Source organism: Gadus macrocephalus, chromosome 13 (assembly GCF_031168955.1).
Source record: "Gadus macrocephalus chromosome 13, ASM3116895v1".
Taxonomy (NCBI): Eukaryota; Metazoa; Chordata; class Actinopteri; order Gadiformes; family Gadidae; genus Gadus; species Gadus macrocephalus.
Window position 1 is genome coordinate 2,994,417 of NC_082394.1, and position 23,887 is coordinate 3,018,303.

Here is a 23,887-nt window from a genome sequence, read left to right on the forward strand (position 1 = left end):
GAATGAAAACAAAATTATCTGCCACCCCCAGGTTCAGTCGAAGGTTCATTCTATGAAGAAAAGAGCACAGGGAAAAATACGGTTAATGAATATAAATTGCATACATATACAATTCAGATCCGTTTGAAATTACATTTATGTTTAGGGCATTAAGCAGACGCTTTAATTTTTTACTTACAATTACAAAGTACATTTGTCAGAAGAAGGAGAATCGATACATCGCTGTCAGAAGTTAGAACAGTAAGGATGTACATAGAACTAAGTGCCAAGCACTAACAATCGCTAGGTTAACCCATTCCCCGTATACAACAGGGATAGCTAGGATAAGATGCTGCTACACAATGCTAAGCACTATTTTGAAGTGCAAGGACGTACAACATTAAAGCCAAACCTTTAACCACCAGTTTGGTGGTGCACTGCGCGTGGCCGAGGGGGTTTTCTGCCACGATCTTATACTCCCCTCCGTCCTGGGACCCCACCCTCAGGATGTACAGGGAGCACACGCCGAACGCGTTGGTGATGTAGTAGTGGTCGTCCGAGTTGATGCACACGTCGTTGAGGAACCAGGCGACGGAGGGCGTGGGGCGGCCCCGCACGGCGCACGTCATGTAGAGCTGGTAGCCCTTCGGCGGGCAGTGGACCTTCAGGGGGACCAGGATGGACGGAGGCCTCTCGAAGTTCACCTCCATGGAGCCGCAGCCGTTGGGCGCCAGGGGAACTGAAAGGAGCGGGGAGGAGGAGACGTGGATCACTTATCGTAGGTTGTGCGTCCTGCAACTGAATGTACACACTAGTTGTATGTTGTAGGTCCTGGCACTTAATGTATGCACTAATTGTATGTTGTACGCCCTTGCATTAGTATTAAAAAATAGTACTTGGCATCGTGTAGCGTTTTATCCTATAGCTATATTTGCTGTATATGGGGAATTGATTAACCTAGCGATTGTTAGTGCTCTGCACATGGTTCTATGAACCTCCCTACTGTACCGACAGCGGCATATTGTTTCTCCTTCTTCTGACAAATGCGCTTATTGTAAGTCGCTTTGGATAAAAGCATCTGCTAAATGCCCTAAATGGAAATGTAGAGAAACTTGAAGCTAGGGCTGCTCCCTCGAAGCTCAGCTCACCCCGTTCCACCTCCCGTAATGGAAATATCTTCAGCCTCTGCCTCAGATCACATTTTGTTATCTCACCAATTTAGATGCATTTTGTTGAACTGTACTGGCTCTGATGTAACATTTATGTACTTCCAAAAACAAAAATAATACACTAACCTTGCCGCCCTCCTTTTCTGATTCCTAATAGCAACTCTGCTCTTCGTTCAGTGTTTTTTCTAAAAACTAGTTTGCAGCGGCTCCAATCTTGATTATGTGCTTTGATTGTTCTCTGCATAACTTAACCCTAACATCTAAAGTTAAAATCAACTATTTATTTGAATGTTTTGCTGTGTTGAACGGGTCGGCTAAGCGCAGGAGGTAGAGCGGGCTGACTTGTAACCGGAAGGTTGCTTGCTAGTTCAATCCCCAGCTTCTCCTAGCTGTGGGTGTCGAGTCGTCCCTGAGCAAAACACCTAACCCTAACTGCTCCCGACGAGCTGGTTGTCTCCTTGCATGGTGGACACCGCCGTCGGTGTGTGTGAATGTGTGTATGAACTGTTGCCTTGCATAAAAGCATCTGCTAAATTCCCTAAATGTAAGAAAACAAAAATGTAAATGTGCTTTAGGTTCAATCTAATACCCCCCCCCCCCCGTTTCAGCGAACCCCCAAACAAACACCAACCCTCACCTCTGTCTCCGTTCACGCCCCACGTTGGCGAATCCGACGGGTCCGACAGGCCCATGTCGTTCTTGGCAAAGACCCGGAAGTGGTACTCTCTCCCGGGCTGAATGTTGACGGCGGTGTACGCGTGGCTGAAGAGGCGGTCCGCGATGTTCTTCCACACCCTGGTGCCGGACTCGTGCTCGGCCACCACGTAGTACAGCCGGTCGTCCAGCTCCTCGTCAGGGGACGGGCTCCAGGAGAGGAGCACCCGGCCCTGGACGGTCTGCTCGATGGCCACCGGCCCCGGGCTCTTGGGCTGGTCTGGGTGAGACGGATAATGAGGGAGATATCGAGCGCTCTCTTGATTCATTCATTCATTCCTGGGCGTGAAGGTCGGGTCTGAACAATGATTTAGTTGACTTCTACTTCTGCTCACCGTAGTGTGTTCAGTTATTTATTCTATGGGTGTGTTTGAGCCGATGAGTGGCCTGTCATCTTTAATCTTAAATGTATTTGATGCTTCTTCCTTTCATGCAAAGGCAGGCCATTAGTTCAGATTGTATGCGTTTGACTATTTCTCTTTCGACGATGACAACCTTGTGTGTGCACCTGATCTATTTCTATAACCGGTATCTTTTATGAAGTCAAATTCCAACTTTCCTGTTTTCCATTCTTAAAGGTTGGGTATGGAATTCAAATTTTTGGCAAATTTTTGCAAAATTACTTGAAATCCTTATCATAACCCACTTACAGCCACTGAGTTAGAAGTACTGACATGAAAATTAAACAAGTCAATCATCTGTGGAACGGCCAGGGCTCGAAAAACTCCCGCCAATGATTTCCAGACCCACCGAGTGGCATTGGACAGTAAGTACGTCATCAAACGGTCGTACTGCACTCCCCCGTGCGACCCCTTCGTGCACGTACTCAAAGCTCGTGACCCAGAGCAAGCTTCTGTTTGTTGTTATCCTGAGGTAGCTACTGGAGCTAGCTAACTAGCTAATGGCTCGCTCTAGGCGCATCTGTGTTCGCTCGTGCATGATTGCGCGTCCATGTACTTGGAATGGGTGGAGTCAGAGTCAGCATTGAAGGAGAGGGGGTAGGACCATTTGAGTTGTGTGTTTTCAAAATCTGCTGGTGTTTCGCAAAATCCCATACCCAACCTTTAAATAGGGACTGCAGCCTTCAGACTTAGTGAAGGGCTCCCTTGTGAGTTGTTCTACCAAATATCAAAAATTCCTCTGCTTGGGTCACGCAAAGCAATCCCGGGGTAGATGTGTGTTTCCGTCCTTACCTGTGACTCTGACCTCCACGTCAAACATAGCATCCCCCACTGAGTTCTTGGCTATGATGGTGTAGATGGCCGAGTCGCTGCGTTTCGACGAGGGAATCACCAGCGTGGACGTTCCCTCGGTGTTGACGACGTTAACCCAGGGAGAAATCTTCTCGTTGTCCCTCAGCCAGGTGATCTCCGGAGGAGGTTCACCCTGTAGAATAGAAACGGAAGGAGATGGAGAATATGAGACTAGCAATTCAAACACACGAGTAAAGTTGTTTCTCGTTCTTCAGACAAACATACTTATTGTAAGTCGCTTCGTATAAAAAGCGTTGATTTATTAGAATAACATGTGCAGCCTTATCCTAACTCCCCTTTTTTGTAGTTTGTGTTCAAAGCAAAGTTAAAATCTAAACTTGTTATCGGTAAAACCTTTAAATATCATTTCAGTAGAAGTATTGCATACCATACCTCGTAATTGACTTTCACTCGCACAGAATTCCCGGCTCGGACCACGATGAAGTCCTCAGGGTCTTTAAAGCGAGGCCTCACTAGATAAATCCAAATCCAAACAAACAACCTTTTAAAACAAAACGTCAACCGATGGGGAATCGCTGGCGTTTATTCAGGCTGATGCCTTCCAGCCCACTTGAACGCTGGTGTGAACTTACTATTGGGATTCTTGGCACACACCATCGCAGAAGGGGGGCTCGGATCTCCGGCCCCGGACTCATTAATGGCTGCCACTCTGAACTCGTACTCGGCCCCCTCCGTGACATCCTTAACCGCGTAGCTAAGAGCTGACGACGGAGGGCATGGTTGGGGAAGAAAAAAAGATAAATATACTTTACACAACCGCAAGAAAAAAACACACTCTTCCTAGAGCTGTCTTTTAAAAAATGTAAGCTAAACTGAACCAAAATAGTTCATCCGTTTTTCAGCCAATGGACTCGGAGGTAGCCAAGCCCTTCGGCCGACGAACCTTCGATAGGCTCGTTAAGGGGGTTCAGGACGACCCACGAGTGCGTGTCCTTCTTGCGTTTCTCCAGCTGGTAGCCGATGATTGGCACCCCCCGGTCGTTCTCCGGGGGCGTCCAGGTCAGGGTGATGCAGGTCTTGGAGGCACTGACCACGGTGGGGGCCCCCGGGGGCCCTGATAAGACTGGAGGAGCGATGGGATAATGATCATGAAAATTAGACTGATTTCAATATTCCAGCTCTGGATTATGCATGCGAGTATGTAGTGGTAAAAAAAGAAAAAAGGCATTCAGCTCGATGTAGTATCCAATGTTTTTTTAGTTTTGGAGCCAGGACATGAATACGTCTTAGGCATGTCCGTAGACAGCTATGAGGTTTGGACCTCGGTAACCTTTCTAGAGCTAGAAATATAATTAAAAACTGAATACAACTGTACACGAAATCAGTGGTTGAGTACACTCAACCCCCCCCCCCCCCCCCCCCCCCCAAACAAAACTAAACCCCCAAACCTGAAGCCTCAATTCCTTCTGGACCGACCGCAGGGTTCCAGCCGGTTAACTCCATGAGGATTCCTAACCAGTCGTCGCCGTCTCCACCTGTGTCTACTCACTCAGCACGCCGGCCATGATGCTGTCTGTGGTCTCCAGGGCGTCGCTCTGCCCCTGAGGGTTCTGGGCGAAGATCCTGTAGTTGTATCTCTTGCCGTGGGCCACGTTGCGGTCCCGGTAGGCCGTCTTGTCGGCGGAGACGTCCCCTTGCACGGCCCACGGGCCCTGGCCCGCCTGCTGCCGCTCGATGATGTAGTTGGTGACGGCCGAGCCGCCGTCGTCGGTGGGCGGCTTCCAGGCGATCTCGATCAGAGACGAAGTGGTCTCCACCAGTTCCACCGGGCCGTCCGGGGGGCCGGGCCGGTCTGCGGGGAGGAGAACGCCGTGTTCATGATCCCGATAGGTTCAACACGAGTGCAATGCAAATGGTGCCTAGACTCTGCGTAGCCTCCCCCCCTTATCCCCCCCCACAACCCTCTTACGTACTTGTTGTATGTTGTACGTCCTTGCACAAATAGCCCTTTGTGTAGCATCTTATCCTGGCTATCTTGTTGTATACGGGGAATGGGTTACCCTAGCGATTGTTAATAATAATAATAATAATAATACATTTCATTTAGAGGCGCCTTTCAAGACACCCAAGGTCACCTGTTAGTACTTGGCACTTGGTTCTATGGACATCCTTACTGTACCAACAGCGATATGTTGTTGTTTCTCTTTGTCCGGACAAATGGACTTATTGTTAGTCGCTTTGGATAAAATCTTCTGCTAAATTTTCATGTAAAAGTGCCACGTCTCAAATTGTCTGTCGATTTACTTGGCCTCCGACGGGGCAGTACCTAAAACAATCAGGTTGGATTTGGCCTCCACGGCCCCGAAGGGGTTCTGCAGTTGGATGGTGATGCCGCTGGTGTCGCTCCTCAGGCAGTCTCTGAGCAACAGGCGGCTGTGGTTGGACTCCTTCATGATCTTGGACCCGGCTCCGTCCTTCAACTCCACGCCGTCCTTAAACCACCTAACCACCAGGCCATCCTGGGGCGGGTAGGGCATCTTGAAGGCGGCGTTCTGCCCCACGCGGATGATGACAGGCCTGGAGAACTTATGGAGATCGTCGGGGTCAAACACAGGCACGTCTGTCAGGGACACAGAGCATAGGGTGGTGACTACATCGCCAGTCGCTTGGTGTGTTTGGCGGGGATTGTAAGTGAAGCTGTACCTCCGACGGTGAGCTTTCCCTTCGTGCTGTGCTCTCCCGCGACGAAGCTGTACATCGCGGTGTCGTCGTCTCCGCACTTCAGGACTGTCAGTTTATGACAGAGTCCGTCTTGGCTGATGCGGTATCCTCTAGATTTGGCAGTCAACTTGTGAAATGAGAAAAAAGGTGAGAGTCTATTAGATGGATGTGTCAACACCAGCCAGATGCATACCATGTGGGTGGGAAGTTCAGGTGTACCTGCTCTCCATCTTTGAACCAGGTTCCGTCACACACCGTAAGCGTGTTAACGATAAATTCTGTCTGCTTGTCACGGAGGGCATAAATATCTCCAAGTCCACTCTTTATCCCAGTCTCGACAGTAACTGTAGATAAAAGTGAAGTTAGTAAGAAGATCATGTTTTATAACAAGCACTGTACAAATAGGGTTTTAGATCTTTACATCTATTACATTGATCACAATCGTCTAATACAATGATATTTTGTACAATATGTTGAATCGCAAGCAAGCACAAGCATCAAGCTTACAGGTTTACACTGGAAATACATCGGAACACAAGGTCCTTCGGAGAATACATCAGACTATTGTACTGTCCGATGTATCGGAGTTCTGTCCGATGTTCCAGGGATGACGCCACAAAGCCAAAAGTTTTGTTTTGCGACGGTATTAAATTAGAGGTTAAAACAGCCACAAAACAAGTTTTGATTTGAGGCTGTATTAAATCAGAGGTTAATAAGGGGGAAGTTATTAGCCATATTTTAATTCTAAAAGGAAAAGAGAACAATTAATATGATGATTATTATTATTTTTTTTTAGTACTTTTAGCCCTCAGGAAATACATCGGTAAACAAGGTCTTTCGGAGATTACATCAGACTACTGTCTGATTGTATCAGACTACTGTCTGAATTCCGATTTATCTGAGTTCTATCCGATGTACCAAGCATGAAGCCAAAAAATATAAACGTTTTTGTTTTGTGGGGGTATTAAATCAGAGGTTAATACAGCCACAAAACAATAAAGTTAACATTTCTTAAGTATTTTAAAGTATTAAATCAGAGGTTAATAAGGGGGAAGTTATTAGCCATATTTATATTCTAAAAGCAAAAGACAACTGAATTATATGATTATTATTTTTTAGTATTTTTGTTTGATAAACCTGGAAAAGCACAACTTTTAGTATTACAGTATTCATGTGGCTCCGTCTTACCAGCCTTACTGGTACCTGAATGAGTAATGCCTTGCTCAAGCATTTCCCCACCAGCTCGCCCGTCTGTGAAGCCTACCGGTGGACAACAAGTCATGGGCCACACTGCCTTGGATATTCAACTATAAATAAATACTTAATCCATATTTGAGTCGGCCAAAGTCTAATCCAATTCCTTGAGGGTTCTCTCTACCCCTCACTGCATCAAATCCAACCGGACCTGATTCACATAGCCATTGTGACCAAATAAATATTTATTCTTTTTATTTATTTGCTTACTTAAAATCTATTTCTACTTGAAAACAGAAATAAACATTATGATACATGAAGAACTGTCTAGATGGCTGGCATGTGAAGGATTTGAAGAATGCTGTTATTGACATAATAGAAGAATTACAATAAATATCAGTCAGAATGTGTTAATTGTTTCCATTCACGCAAATGTATTTAAAATTAAAATCCCATTTACATCATATATATATATTAGTGCTGTCAGTTAAACGTGTTATTAACGGCGTTAACGCAAACCAATTTTAACGGCGTTAATTTCTTTATCGCGCGATTAACGCAATTCTTTTATTAAAAAAAGAATGATGATGATTAAAATGAGAACAATTAATGGGACAAAGAAATCAAGGGATATTTAGCATAGAAAAAACATTTGTGATTAATCGCGATTGCTCGCGATTAATCGTGAGTTAACTATGACATTAATGCGATTGATCGCGATTAATTATTTTAATCGCTTGACAGCAATAATATATATATATATATATATATAAAAACTATGTAACATGAGGGCTTAACCTGTCCAACCAACAGGGCGTTGTTCACACTCCTTTGATAAGACCCCCTGGCGGTACATTTCAACCCCTCATGGCCTGTTCTGTAATTGTCTAATACCATGGTCTCACAGGGTCGAATCTTATGGCCTTTTCTCATGGTTTAATACCATGTTCTAAGAGGGCCTTTTCTCAGGGTCTGTTCTCACGGTCTGATACCATGGTTTCCCGGGGTCTATTCTCATGTCCTGTTCTCAGTCTGATATCATGGCCTGTTCTCAGTCTGATATCATGGTCTGTTCTCAGTCTGATATCATGGTCCCACAGTATCCATTCTCATGGTCTGTTCTCGTTGTCTGTTCTCAGTCTTTTCTCAGTCTGATATCATGTTCTGTTCTCAGTCTGATATCATGGTCTGTTCTCAGTCTATCATGGTCTGTTCTCAGTCTGATATCATGGTCTAACAGGGTCTGTTCTCATGGTCTGTTCTGGTTTTCTGTTCTCAGTCTGATATCATGGTCTGTTCTCAGTCTATCATGGTCTGTTCTCAGTCTGATATCATGGTCTAACAGGGTCTGTTCTCATGGTCTGTTCTGGTTTTCTGTTCTCAGTCTGATATCATGGTCTGTTCTCAGTCTATCATGGTCTGTTCTCAGTCTGATATCATGGTCTAACAGGGTCTGTGTTCATGGTCTGATATCATGGTCTCACACTATCCATTCTCATGGCCTGTCCTCATGGTCTCACAGGGTCCACCACCGCAGCCTTCGCTCTTACCTGGAACAGCTTCCACAGGTGGAGGTTCGGCGGCCGCGGTGACGGCAGCCTCCACGGCCTCCTTTACCTTGGCGGCCTTTATCTCGGTGATCTCCTCCCTGACTTTGACCAGCTTCTCCTGCTGCTGCTGGGCGATCTGGGCCAGGTTCGCCCCCGAGCCCCCGGCCCGGGTGGTCTTCCTCTCCGCCGGCTTGCCCTTCTTCGCGTCTTTGTCAGCTGTCAGAAGAATCGAGGGTGTCGGATAGGTGCGGATCGAGAATCATCAAGCAGCAGTGCATCGTTACATCGTTACATCATTACGTCCATTGTGTGCGAGGCCGTAGCCAGGGTGTAGAAATCAGTGAGGTCCAGAATTGTTGTTCTGCACTTTTGGACGAGCAGAACTCGTCCCAAAGTGCCACCCACAAACACAACCCGAGCTATTCACTACACACAAACTCTTTATCTATAATTAAATAGATACAGGGGGACTTTATTATAGTGGGGGGGATATTATTATATTTTGTGTGTGCATAATGTTAATGTATTCAACTCCAGATTATACTGTTATGCAGCGCCGGTTAGTTTATATTTCTATATATATATATATATATATATATATATATATATTCTTCTTCTTTTTTTCAAATATATATATATATACATTTTTTCAAATATATATATACATATTATACATATGTGCAATAATATATATATATATATAGATATATAGATATAGATATATCTATATATATATATATATATATATATATATATATAGATATAGATATATATATATATATATAGATATAGATATAGATAGATAGATAGATAGATAGATAGATAGATAGATAGATAGATAGATAGATAGATAGATAGATATATTTGAAAAATTTATAGATATATATTTGAAAAATAAAAAGAAGAATATATATATCTATTTTCTTTTTAGTAAATTATTACCGAGGTCCGGACCTCAGTGACCTTATAGCCGGCTACGGCCATGAGGGCTATCGGTTGTATCAGTGTTTACAGGGCTAACAGTTCCTCTGTAGGAAACACGATCATACGTACGTTCGACGAGGAGCCAGGCGTTGCAGGACTTGATGCCGGCCCAGGCGGAGTAGATGCCCTTGTCCACCACCATACAGTCCTTCACCACCAGGCGGTGGATCAGCTTGTCCTCCGACACCTCGATGTCGTACTTATCGCCCATCTCCAGCGGCTGGTTTTTACCGAACCACAGGATCTTGGAGAAGGGGTTGGACAGGACGGCCTCGAACACGGCGTCCTGCCGCTCGGTCGCGGTCACTTCCTGTATTTTCACCAAGAACTCGATCGGTGGGACTATGGAGTTGAAAAATAGTTTCCGAGTCAACATTTGAATTACAATCTCAAGTGTATGTGCAACAATATTTGTATATGATACCTAAAATATCGTTAGCCTCATAGCATATCAGTCCTATTTTTGCCAAATTATGATATCTAACCAAACTCTACTCTCCTGACGCTGCTGATATACTGTGCCTCATTGAATATATCCTGAGACAATCAGAGTGCTTTTAACATTACATAATCAGTCTCTGCCTCAGTAAACTTTGACTTGGGCATTTTTTACGCTAAATACAAGATGAACCTTCCAATGTGACTTAGCATAGCAATTATGTTATGAAACCAACGATATTGAGCATCACACTCATTTGTCGTGGCGACGTGTTTTGTGGACGCCCGTTTGATCCGTACTTTTAAACTCGGTGGAGAAGACGTTGACTCCCTCCACATCGATCTGGTACAGCCCGGCGTCGTCCGGCATGAGGTCCTTGATGCTGAAGATGTACTTCTTACCCGTCAGATTCAGAGTGTGCTTCATCTTGTCTCCCAGCTCCTTGGTGTAGGGAACCATCTGACCGTCCTAAAGCAGAGCAAAATGGCCTAGCTGAAAATGGTATAAGGACTACATTTATACAGCGCTTTTCTAACCAGTGGCCGCTCATTGCGTTAACATTTCCCACATTCACCCATTCATGCACACATTCACACACCCACAGCGGTGTCAACCATTCAAGGCGACAGCCAGCTCGTCGGGAGCAGTTTTAGGGTGAGGTGTCTTGCTCAGGGGCACCTCAAAACTCGGCTAGGTAGAGCCGGGGATCAAACTAGCAACTTTCCGGTTACCAGCCAACCCGCCTTACCTCTTGAGCCTCATGCCGCCCAGCTGTATCACAATGTACCGGGGTAAGGCTGCCACTCTGAGCCTTAGTAGCTGTATTTAAATGTATTTCATGAATAGATGGCCTGTGAAGCGCTTTGAAACTGTACCTGTGATAAAGGGCTATCCAAATAAAATGTGATTGAATTTTATGGTTATATTTAACTCCGAGCGTCTACCCACTTCAAGGCGGTGGGTGTCTTTGTTTGAGACCAACCTTGTAGAGGAATATCCGGCTGCTGGGTTCGATGAGATCCAGATCGATTTCAAGAGACGCTGTTCCGTCCCCGGCCACTTCAATAGGCTTCAGATTGCTGATGCTTTTAACAAACTGTATTGATTTGAAGAGGGAGTCTTATATCATATACATACGAACAGCAAGACAGCAAAAACAATGGACATTTTCGAAAGGGGGGACTCACTCACTCCACTCACTCACTCACTCACTCATTCCTCCACTCATTCCTCCACTCATTCCTCCACTCATTCCTCCACTCACTCACTCACTCACTCACTCACTCACTCACTCACTCACTCACTCACTCACTCACTCACTCACTCACTCACTCACTCCTTCACTCACTCACTCCTTCACTCACTCACTCACTCACTCCTTCACTCACTCACTCACTCACTCACTCACTCCTTCACTCACTCACTCCTTCACTCACTCATTCCTCCACTCACTCCTTCACTCACTCATTCCTCCACTCACTCACTCACTCACTCACTCAAACAGTGGACATACCTCTGCCTGTTCCTCCTTTCTCTCCTTCTTCATCTCGTTGAGCTTCTTCAGCATCCAGCGGAAGTCTGTGATTCCAAACTCTGTGCAGATGCCCTCATAGTCCTTCTTATCCGCGCTCAACAGAAGCTCCCAGAACTTGGGGTCTATCTCTCCTTCTTTCCTCTCCACTGCCTCCTTTTTCGGCCGAACCTTACTGGATAATGTAGAGAGGAATGGCAAAATCAGTGTGCTAATTATATTTGCATAAATTTGTCAGAAGAAAGAGAAACAACAATGTAGCGCTGATGGTACAGTAAGGATTTTCATCGAACCAAGTGCCAAGTACTAACCATCACTACGTTAACCCATTCCCTGTATACAACGAAGATAGCTGGGATAAGATGTTAAAAAGTGCTAAGCACTGTTTTTAAGTGCAAGGACTTACAACATACAATAAGTGTGTACATTAGTTCAAGTAAATTAACAACCCAATTGAATGAAATGAGCAGGAATTGGTACATGAGTAAGTACAAATGATGTTGTTTTATAATAATAATAATAATAATAATGGTGAAACACATTATCATGCTGATATGATATACAACAGGACACAGCGATACAGTACAGTGTCGATCACCTTTTCCTTTTAAGCACAGTAGAAAAGTTTTCTACAGGTGCGGCCCCAGCTGGTTTGGCTTTGTTCTTGTTGAAGCCGACTGAAGGCAGAAAAGGTCATTGTTATTCGAATGGCAGCTAGGAAACGTGTCGCCATTAATACTGTAACCGTCACACTTATTTGTTTACCTTCGATTATGTTCAGCACCACCGTTACCACTGCTCTCCCATGTTCGTTAACGGCGAAGCATTTGTAAGTGTCTGCTTGATCGGGCGAGACGTTGACCATCTGAACGTTAAGAGAAAATAAAGAAGCAGATGTGTTTTATTTGATGGGCTTCAAAGATCTGTATGTGTGACACTTTGACGGAATGTCAAATAAGTGCCATGAATCATTTATTAGAAATATGATTGAATGCCTAGCCTTTCCTTCAGACTTATATTGAGTGTAACGTGAAGTGGCCTTGAGGTTAATAACGAGCGACAGGGAAGTTATACTTCACAGAAGTCCCCAATCAACGTCTACTTTGAACGTTTTCCGGTCAAAGTCATAGTTGTTCGACGTCATTGAGTCTCTGCCACTCATGCAGGGTTCCTCACCCTGGTGGCTCTCCATCTGCTCCTCACTGAGCTATATTTGTTTCCCTTAATGCCTACGACCGTCCCGCATGCCATATGGCGTCGTAAAGACACTCGATAGACCCTATCACTTACCTCAAACGTGTGCTCATCGGTGACGGGGTCGTATTTAGTCTGGTACCTCGCGGGGTCCGACACGTCGCCGTTATTTCTGCTCCACGTCACCGTGGGCTTGGGCTCGCCGTTGACGATGGCCTTGAAGAATGCAAATTTACCTGTTGGAGTCACGGGAGGCAGACCCGGGATCAGATATAGATTTACATTCAGGGCATTGAGCGGACGCTTTTATCCAAAGAGACCTACTATAAGTAAATTTGTCAGCAGAAGGAGAAACAACAATATAGCTCTGTTGGTACAGTAAGTATGTTCATAGAACCAAGTGCCAAGCACTTACAAACTCTAGGTTAAACCATTCCCCCTATACAACAAAGATAGCTAGGATAAGATGCTCCATGATGCTAAGTACTATTTTTAAGTGCAAGGACGTATAACATACAATAAATGCGTACATTAAGTGTCAGGACGTACAACATACAATAAGTGGGTACATTAAGTGTCAGGACGTACAACATAAAAGTGAGTACATTAAGTGTAAGGACGTACAACATACAACAAGTGCGTAAGAGGGTTGTGGGGGGATAAGGAGGGAGGCTATGCAGAGTTTAGATGAACTTTGAACAAGTGAGTCTTGAGTCTTTTGCGGAAGATCAGCCTCTTCATCTGATATTCACGATCAGAAACTTGATCGTGTGGATGAAGCAGTCTGCAACGAGGATACAGCCTCTCCATGGGAATTCTATGTGTTAATAGGCTGTCGCAGACCCTTGGATTAACCCGTTTTATTAATACAAGATAATATGGTTCCATTCGGCTGCAGCGGGTGACAAGGCGTGATCATTAACACTACTAAATAATATTGAAACATCATAAACAACATCGCTCATTCACAACAACGGTGCTAGCTTAAAATATATGTGTCACAGAGTCGCCATGGGTCGTAACCGTGGTAACACCTTCCTTCCATCCTTGAACTCTCGGCCCCTAACACATTTTTCTTTAATCTGATAATAACCGACTTTGGGCTGAAACAGGTGGTTGGCTTACACCGCCATACTAAAACTGAATCTCAGCCGCTTATGGTATCCCTCCCTGTGGGAGAATTTGTTATTATCATGATACAGCAAAAGTCAAATTGTATGCTCTTTAATATATATGTGTGTGTGTGTGTGTGTGTGTGTATATATATATATATATATATATATATATATATATATATATATATATATATATATATCTGTATGACTTGGCAATCTGCTGGTTGTTGACGCTCAAGACCAGAATCTTGTGCTCCCTTAGTTCCTGGCCTTAGATTAACCCTTGCAGCTTGCACCCTTTGTCGTTCTCGACGATGGCTGCCTCGGCAAAACTTATGACAACAGGTTCAGTGACCCACCTTATGACCAGATTGACCGACCCAAACGGACAGACCAGGTTATCAGACCCACCTTCCTGGATGGTCAGTGCGATGGGCTTGCGGGTGAAGTCAGGGTGGTTCTGTCCCTCTGGTATCGTCTCCACGTACTGTGTGATCATCACCCCGGGCACCCTGGACCTCTTCTTGATGCCCACTGGACAGAACACAAGGAAACATAGTGAGGAAGAACGGCTGCGGAAAGGCGACTAACTCATCCAGTCAGCATCACTGTGGATTTGATTGTGTTTCAGATTGAGAATAATTGATCCAGATTAAAGAGATGCTCACACTTGTCATGCTAAAAGCTATTCTAATACCCAAGGTGGTATTAGAGTCTTTGTTATGTATTGATCTATATATGATATAGATTTATATACAAATTTATTTATCATTTGATCTGAGCATTTTTCAGTTAAGTACTGAAAAATGCTTTTCAGTTATTTTTCTTGGATGCTTTTATCGAAGGCGCAAAATATTATGGAGTGAATACAGACACTCAGGGGTGACTGTATTAACTCTCAAGGGTGCTACCAGGTAGACTGAGTAAGTTGGGATTCAAACCCAGAACCTTTCCGCCAGGGGGTTGGAACATCTAAGCCCATAGGTACAGGGCTTAGATACTTCAAATCATACATTAATCAGATATGTAGATGCCAACACCTATATACCTGTGTACGCAAACAGAACCGTGCTGGTGTTTGAACAGGACTTCATCCCGTTTTGTTTAATGGTTCATGCCCAACAGTTCAGTTGTAAACCGCGTTTCCTCTAAGCCTACCTTCGCTACCATCAAAACCGTCAACAGCTGGATCTGATGAAGCATAGTTTGGTCATGAACAACAAGAAGAAGTGTGGACTCGGCAGGAAAACAAGAGCAGCAAGAAGCTAATAAAAACTCAAATCAGTAATGAGAAGTGTGGACTCGACAGCAAAAAACAAGATCAACACAAAGCTAATGTAATCTAAAACTAAATGGCAACAAGATGTTGCGCTAAAGTTGGCATACCTCGTATTTATTTAAAATGTTTGAAACAGTTTACACTCCCCAGTACATTTATTTGTTTTTGATTGGCAGCCTGCTGTGGTTATTCTACATTTGCAATATATTGGAACTGAGCATTTATTTATTTTTATGTAGCAGAGCCTGAGGCACTTAACTCCTCCTTGAAACCTGATTACCAGGGGACGTGAAAGTGGGACAGTTTAGTTTTCCGTCTAAATTTTTTTATTGCACTTTTGATTCATGGTGTTGTTCAATGCATTGTGTACAGAACCATGGAGAACAACAGAAAACGGTAAATTTAGGCTTATTACAGGTGTGTTCCCTTGTTGGCTACGATCTGACCACCATGACATTAAATGTCATACAGACATTCACAGAAATAAAGTGTGTTTGGCCCTGGTTCATTTCGTTGAATAAATAATCTTCACATATTTAATTTTCTCATTTCAACATCCCTCCCCATAGGGTATGTCTCTGTCTCTCTCACCTTTTCTTTCTCACTTTCACCTTCTCTCCCTCTTCCCCTCGCCCCTCTCTTTCTCTCACACTCTTTCTTTATCTTTTCTTCTCTCTCCCTTTCTTCAGAAGATCTTCAGGAGTACGATGGTAGGAGTGTGCAAAATATCTTCTGCACATATCTTCTCATAAGCATTGTCTACACACACGTTTCGAAGCTCTCTGCTATATCATTTTTGCAAAGAGAAACGTTTACTTTGTTGAAACAGGCACGAATGCTTTAACAAGAGGTCAAAAACCAAGTACATTCAACCTAGACGGACAAAAACATTCATAGAATCAGATCCTTCTCGTGTGTAAACAGGGCCATGGTGAGGAATCAATCATTACACACTCCTACCCATCGAGAGAGTCCGCGTAGTAAACAAGCCGTAAGCTAGGCAATAACTTGGAACTCCAACATTAGTGTCCCTCCTCAATGACTTCCGAGCTTCATTTGGCTTTTATTAAACTAGGATTGCATTGTTTGATTCTAATAACCAATACTACTGAGCCTGGCAGAAGGAGCTTTATCCACCAAGAGAAAATATAAACTAATAATACTGGGGATGTGAGTGAAGCTAGAGGGGAAGTTGGGTGCCTACCTTGGCCAGTGGCCGTCCCAATGGCCTCCTGGGACTTTTTCATCATCTTGGCTTCCGTAGACGCTGGGAGGAATCAGAAATGTCGTCTCTGCTGCAACAAGTGAAAGAGGAGAAAGAAAAATATTGATATGAGCAAGCTCAAATGCCGAGAGCATTTCAGAAAGTCATATCGTTGTTTCTGAAGATGTGAAAATACTCTTACACTATTTGTAAGGCTAGTCTACATCCAAAGCTATGCAAGGTTATCTGGCTATGTCTTTAGGATTGCCAATGTAAATGCTATTCATAATACTAGATGCACTGCATATATATATTCATAGATATTTTCCACACACACACACACACACACACACACACACGTGCACACGCATACACACTCATGAATTCCCACACACAAATACACAAACTCTAGGCATGCAGACTTCACACACACGCATACACAATCATGAATTAAGACACACAAATACACAAACTCCAGGCACGCAGACTTCACACACACACATACACATACATACACACGCACACCTCCTGATCCATTGCCACTGGGTGTCTTTTATCTCATCTCTTGAACATCTTGTATCATACAGTTTACAGTGTATGAAATGTCGACCAGAATACTGTACATCTCTCCTTTTTTATGAGCCACTCTGGACTATAATTTATCTCTGGCCGTAATGTTTAAGGCACACTTCACTCTGCAATTCGCTGACTGGCAGACGCTCCGAAAATAAAATATCATTAAAGTCCAGTTCACCATTTGACACTTGACCTGTTATCATAACCTTTGACGGAAATGGATTTAAACGTTAAAAATATTTCCGCATTGGCAAAGACGTCTACTTTCTTAATGATCTTGTGTGTTCTGATGCCAGTCTACACGAGGTGTCCTCAAGTTTACATTGCAATGTTTCATTACCCCGTTTAGATTGCGAAATTGATAGTGATGGATGGCACTTTTTAAAAATAGATTGATTAGGTACTTTTTCGGAGTAGAAAATCCCAGACGCACAGGGCTTAAAAAGGGCACATAGAAAAGGTCACTACTATTAGTATACTCAGAGTTTAATCGCCTAGAAACTTTACGTTTCGTTTCGCGGTCTGAATATCTGTGTTAAGGTTTCAGGAGCTGAGCGAGACGTGTCCGGTGGGGTGGTGACGGTTGGTTAGCGTGGGGGTGGGGGGGGGGTAGGGGGGTTAGGTCTTGAGCGCTGTGCTGCAGGTTGGGATCATATGGGTGCCGGCGAGGGACACACTAGTCATCTGGCAATGGAGTCATGCCAACGATGTCAGGAGGGAATTTGTCGTTGACAAGGTTTGTTCGGTCTCTCCTCTTAATCTAGACCTCTAGAGCCCAGCTAAGAGCACTCAAACGCACAGGCCTATCCTACAAGGGGGCATTGAACATTGCGTTGTGTAAGGTTCAGTCATTGCTCCCCTTAGTGTCCTTGTTCCCAAGAAATGTTCGTCAGCATTTTTGCTGCTTTGCCTCTGTTTCGTTTTGGTTTGACCTTACATGACATTTTAACTTTTGGAAGCAAACAAAGCAAAAACAACACAAAGCAAAAACAAATGGTGAGAAAACATATAAAAAATGCATGTGCTCCAATCCATTCCCCTAAATTCTTCCCCCAGGCTGCAGAGGAACAACCTCAGTCAAAGGACTTTCAGGGCTGATGGAAAATGTTGGACTGTTAAATGACGGACACCTGAAGGTCACATGTCCCATTGAGCTGTGATCGTTTCATCACTTGTGCCGTTGTGTGACAAATTTTTCTTCCTTCGTTAGTTATGGCAGGACAGGTGAGATGATATAGAATGGATCATTGCATTAATGAATCCCTTGACTTTGAATGCATTAAACACATTTTCTTAGCATAAAATTTAATAAATAATTGCATTGACAGTGACAGTGTTGGGAGGTCTTTGGGTTAGCTTTAAGAATGTGGCGTTTGCTCCAGCATGCAGCTGCTGCTAATGCTACCGACCTGTTGCTTAGATGATCAGTTTTGACACATAGCTCCGACGCGGTATCCCCGGTAACCCAGCCCAGCATCATAAAAATGATGGGCTGGGGCAGATCTCTGCTATATGTAGCTGCAGGGAACTGCCCGCCGTAAAGGATGCCTGCTTATGGTCTCTTGAGTTTCTGATTGACATGCATTCGCACTTGTAGAATATACGTATCAATACAATTCAATTTCAGTAATGGTTGGATTACAGATCAGAGGGTGAGTCTTCCGCGATCTTTACCATACTGGTTAATAAACAAAAGAATATTTGAAGAGCTGGAAGCTGAAATCGACGGCTACTCTAACCAAAACTTTAAAACCATTCGTGAGACCAAACATTTAGACTTAAAAAAAAAGCAGAACAAACTTTCCCCAAGCTGGCAGTTCAATAAAAATAATCCATATAAATGGACACAAAAATCAAATATCACAACTTAACTATCTTCCAACGGTATCCTTGGACTGGATGTCGAAACCGGACGGCTCTCAAGATGTAGAGGCAGCCTATATTCCAATACGGGATGGCTGAAACCACAGAAAAGCCCCCTTCCACCCCGGATGAGAGGAAGAGGGTCAGACCTACCTCAGCACTCGGCTCCTGAGCTTCGGTGGTGGTGGCGCCGCTACTCAGTTCGGTACAGGAGTGTCACCTCCCTCTCTGCTCGACAAGCTAATAAATACTGGAATGCCAGGGATTCTACTACCGGCGTTTTGATTCCTGGGACCTTAGTCATGGAACCATGTTGGTGTGGGGCTCAGACCTCTCCGGGGAGGGGGGGGGGGGACAGGGGATGGGGAGCGGCTTCTGCAGATAAAAGACTTGTTATTTTTCTTCAAATTTGTCCTCTGTCGAAATGAACGACCGACGTAAAAGAGAGTTGAGCTCTGACTCCAACCCAGTAAGATTCTTTATTAATTCATGCACCATCTCAAAGCTGAGACAGCTAAATGCCTCTCACGTCAGCTTTATCGCTCATATGTCTTCACTTTTGTGTCTAAAATACGTTTAGCACTCACACGTTTAGCCTTGAAAATGTCATGACGGAATATTGAAATAACAATGAAATAATCCAAATATCTGATAGAAAATGTACGCAAAGTTGGTGTTCCTTGGATCCTTTGTCTCTCAATAACATTATTATTCGAAGTCACAATTGTCATATCACAATTGTGAATGCCAGCACTATAAATAGATCATGAATACATATTTGGCATATTTAACTTCACACACACGCACACTGTACAAAGGGGACCAAGAAATGCCATATTTGATACGTCACTAAAATAACATGCCGTTGACACAAGCTAAAATTACAAGGTGTTTATTAGGTGTCTATAGGCTATTTTGAATGGCATCTGTGTATATAATCCTAGGGCTGAATAATAAGAAAACGGCAAGGACGAATTATACCTATTTTGAAGGAGTGTCATGTGGACAATATTATAAACTTTCAGGTCTAATGAGAAAGATGCCAAGCCAGAATGAATGAACAATATTCATGACTATTATTGAACCACTGCACTACAGAGAGCATGGCCTTCTCCATGTGTTTGTGGGATGGCGGTAAATGGGAAGCATAGTTCTACGTCAAATGAAATGCTTTAGATTTGCAGTCGCATCCTTACTAAACTATATTCTGTGTCATCTCCACATTTTAAAAGATGGGTGGGTGAGAGATGAGAGGCGTCTTAGTGAGCTCTGCTAAACTAGGCAGTGGACCTCATTATGCTAACCAAGGGTTCAAAATAAATTATAACAACCCTAATAATTTTAATGACGTGCATAGGGACATCCATGAAAATTAGAACATAAATCCTTTTCCCTGTCGGCTAGGACAGATTGGCGTCATTATGGCCTTGTCAGCAACGTTAATTAAACATTGATTAATAAGCCAAACAATAAGTCAGTTCGGCGTTTTCATCCTCATATTAATGTCGTCACCTGATGCTTTTTAATGACACATTTCTTGTAGCGAGCAACAGCCCAAAAAGCCAAACGATAACCCTTTTCGTCCGTTTATTATTTCCTCAATATTTGAGTCCATAAAAACTAAACATGAGAATCTGCGGGTCAAGCGGTCTCCAGATGTCTACAGGGGTGGTGTGATAGCTGCTCTCCAGGGACATGGCCCAGATGGGGGGGTTGGAGGTGCCGTAGAGGGCCTGGGGAGGAGCCTGAAGCTCACTGCCTGTAAGAAATGCCGATTCTTTTTTGGTCATCGGCATCTTTTGCTTTGGCTCAAGCTCCAAAAAGTTCTCGTCACATTACTCGCACTCTATCAGAAACAAGTACACACCTGCTGGAAGATAAACAAAACGGCGTTCTTTGCTTCCTTGCACATCTGAAACAGATTGGGTCTGCCTCCTTGAGGAGACATGCCCAGACACATTCCTCGTTCGAGTGGGTAACCTCGGTGGCAATTAATCACCTTTTTCCTGTGACAATAACACATTGTCTCGCTTGACATAGCATCAGCCAGGTGGTTGTGATTGTCGGAACACGCGTAGAATAAAGTTCTAGAATGTTCCGGGGCGGTAGTCAACAAAAGTGACTCTTGGTAGACGGGTTTTGACATACTCTCCAACCAATCGACGGTCGGTTGAAAAACCAACATGTTGTTCTATGTTACGGCCAATGACTTGCACCGTGTACATGAACAGCAATTAGGTATTAAGTATTCCAGCAGCAGAGTCTGTGTCGTCTCTCTTTTTGTCCCTCTTTTTGTCTTTCATTTGTTTTGCACCCTCTTGTTTTGCTCTCTCTTGCTTGCTTACGGGCAGTTTTTTTTCTACATGCGCTCCGGTTGCGGAACTCTATGAAATGAGCCTAGATAAGATGTCTAAGGCTAAGCCGCCATTTTGTTTGGCTCATGTTGCTCTCCTGTGTTTGCTTAGAGAGGTTGTTTAGAAGTGTATTTTTGTTTTAAGCCCGGACTCTGGGTATTGTTTAAAGGTCACTGGCTCTCGGTTATTACTCTTGCCTTGGCTGCCCCGATGCTTCCCTCATTTATTTCTCTGCTCCTGTATTCTAAGCAGCTGATGTAAAATAGACCCTTAGTTTCTTTGAACGGTGCCTGGTTGAAAAGTGTCCTTTCAATACCCTTTTTACGTTGTTATCCCCCTACCGCGTCTGACACCCATTTAGGGTTGTAGCATTCTACATTTACATTTAGGGAATTGAGCGGACGCTTTTATCAAAAGCGACTTACAATAAGTACATTTGTCAGAAGAAATTTCTCGCTGTCGGTACAGCAAGGATGTTCATAGAACCAAGTGCCAAGCACTAACAACCGCTAGGATAACCAATTCCCTGAAAACAACAAAGATAGCTATGATAAGATGCTACACAATGCTAAGTGCTAGTCTAGATGAATTGAATGGGCCACGATGCACCTTGCCCACTTCACTATGAAGCAGGTCGCACGCCGGAGAGGCCGTGGAGTGTGGGGTGGCGTCGCATAGGGAAAAAGCACGACGTGCGTCTGAAGATTCAATTTTCCTGCCTTGTTTTGTGTTTGCGGACCGCGCTGCGATGCATGGCAAGGTGCCAGTTCTGATGTCGTCACACTCGCGAAGCCTATCAAGAGTTAGTTGGAGTCGGCGGAGCATCCTAAAGCAGGCAACCTGCCAGAGAGGACTGATGCTCAGAGTATTCTAATGATGACTACACACTGCCACACCAACGGATTCCTCACCAGGATGTCGGTTTGTGTGGAGCCGAGAACATTTTCAGTTGGATTTAGAACTATCGGTCTCTGGGAAGTTGGGTGTGATCAAAGTTATGAAAACCGGGTTGTTTTGACTTCCTGTCTCAAACGTTTTATAGTATATTAAAACATATGATTATTAACGTAATTATTTATTCATTATCATTGTTATTTTCAACACACTTTAGCCAATCACTCAAACATATATTAGCCTACATCGTTCTGTGCCGAAAATAACGGACCAACAATTGCTTTTCTCATTTCTCCGAACCAATGAGAATACGGTCGGTCACGAGCATTAAGACCAACCGTTGGACTGACCGACCACAAGGTGTCAGCCCTAGATGGTTCCTCTAGGAATTGAGTCACCCACAGCCACCATGCATTCCTGCTCCTAATCACTCTCCATAGGATTCAAGCGTTGGAAGATTGTTCCTTTTAAATCATGGTTAACTGGTTACATCATGGTTACCTGGTTAGATCATGGTTAACTGATTACATTATGGTTAACAGGTTAGATCTTGGTAAGCTGGTTAAATCATGGGGTAACTGGTTTAATCAAGGTTAACTGGTTGAATCATGTTTAACTGGTTAAATCGTTGTTAACTGGTTGAATCGTGGGTAACTGGTTAAATCATGGTCAACTTGCAGAAGCTTTGTTGATTTGTATCAAGGGGGTTCATTTAACATTTCATTGGGTTAAAAAGGGCAGCCTGAGTTCAATGTGTGACCTGTGATATAAATATGGTTGTGGGTGCTGAGAAAAGTCTGACCCAATCATTTGGAATCGTGTTTCAAAATAATGGTTTCTATTAATACATAACGCATGATGTATCATAAGACAAGATTTAAGGGTGGATTACCACACCGCCTCTCATATAAACCCCCATGTCTCCCGTATGAATTCCGTCCATAGGTTTCACCACAGAATGTCATTACATTAATTGTTATTCCAGTCTGGTAAACGTGTCAAAGTGACGGCTGTTAAACAGACATCAGAATGCTACATTACGTGGACACGGGTCACTAGGTTATCCATGACTTTACTTAAAGCCCAACATCTGAACATTATGAGTCTAGACTGTGCATTTCCCCATGTCCTCAGCTCATTAACTACAGTATTAAGACACTAATCCTTGACCACAGTGGCTGTCAGTCAGCATTCAGTCCGACTGGCACGGTTAATAGGCCTACCTTGTAATTGCTGACGCAATGTTAAGCCGGGAGTGTAATGTGGAATACGAACACGATTTTGTGCAGTGAAGAGAGTGCGGTTCCGAAGGCGCCAGCCTGTGTTCGTAAAGAAAGAGCTGGCAGTGAAGGATGGATTGCCATGATCTCTGTCATCCTCACAGAACAAGGTAGCAACCCGGGTACGGGCAAAACAAGCCCTCTGCTGTTTCTTTTGATAAAATATGAATGGAATCGAAAAAGGGACGAAAAGGTTATTCTTTTGGTTAAAGGGTTTTTGTTTTTCCAGACGCAACTTTTAGGTCAAAGTAGAAAAAACACACAGTGGCCTCGCTTCTCAGTTCATGTTTTAGGACGCAGCACAGGGGGGGGGATAATACACCACGTTTATCGCGGTGCATTATACCCCCCCCTGTGAGGAGGACACGTTTTAGGACCCGACACGTCCGTGCCCTAAAAGTTAGCCGTTGATTCGGACAACCCAGGTCACCCAGGGGGGTGCTAGGTGATTCTGTGAAACCCAAAACCCTGACACAGTGTTGCTGTCGTCTTAGCAACGCACCACGATGCTGTTTGGGTCACGATTTATGGTGCGTTGTGGATATATTTTGGGATGTGCGGTAAATGCTTGTGTGCGAGTCGCAGTGACTCGTGACGGACACAAGGCCTGGAAAGACGTGACAAGAGGCTGGA

At 44.0% G+C, this 23,887-nt stretch overlaps 1 protein-coding gene across 10 annotated transcripts; it reads right to left on the minus strand.

Annotated features, from left to right (window-relative positions):
* LOC132470751 (immunoglobulin-like and fibronectin type III domain-containing protein 1) lies at positions 1-19,035 on the minus strand. Of its 10 annotated transcripts, none has more exons than XM_060069599.1 (24): positions 18,880-19,035; positions 16,288-16,378; positions 14,963-14,995; positions 14,216-14,338; positions 12,786-12,925; positions 12,261-12,360; positions 12,094-12,172; positions 11,478-11,670; positions 10,947-11,060; positions 10,264-10,432; positions 9,595-9,867; positions 8,542-8,757; positions 7,001-7,057; positions 6,017-6,141; positions 5,780-5,924; positions 5,403-5,696; positions 4,626-4,928; positions 4,020-4,199; positions 3,709-3,837; positions 3,509-3,588; positions 3,056-3,248; positions 1,786-2,082; positions 392-718; positions 1-50 (listed from the first exon to the last, which is right to left on the minus strand). In XM_060069599.1, the coding sequence occupies exons 2-24, from the start codon at positions 16,331-16,333 to the stop codon at positions 46-48; spliced, it is 3,621 nt and encodes a 1,206-aa protein (XP_059925582.1). In that variant the 5' UTR covers positions 16,334-16,378; positions 18,880-19,035; the 3' UTR covers positions 1-45. The 10 variants fall into 10 exon arrangements, with proteins under 10 accessions (XP_059925582.1, XP_059925578.1, XP_059925580.1 ...); XM_060069595.1 differs by having other exon boundaries at positions 6,986-7,057; XM_060069597.1 differs by having other exon boundaries at positions 6,986-7,057; positions 16,288-16,375; positions 18,880-19,012.
* Between the last annotated feature and the right edge of the window lie 4,852 nt (positions 19,036-23,887).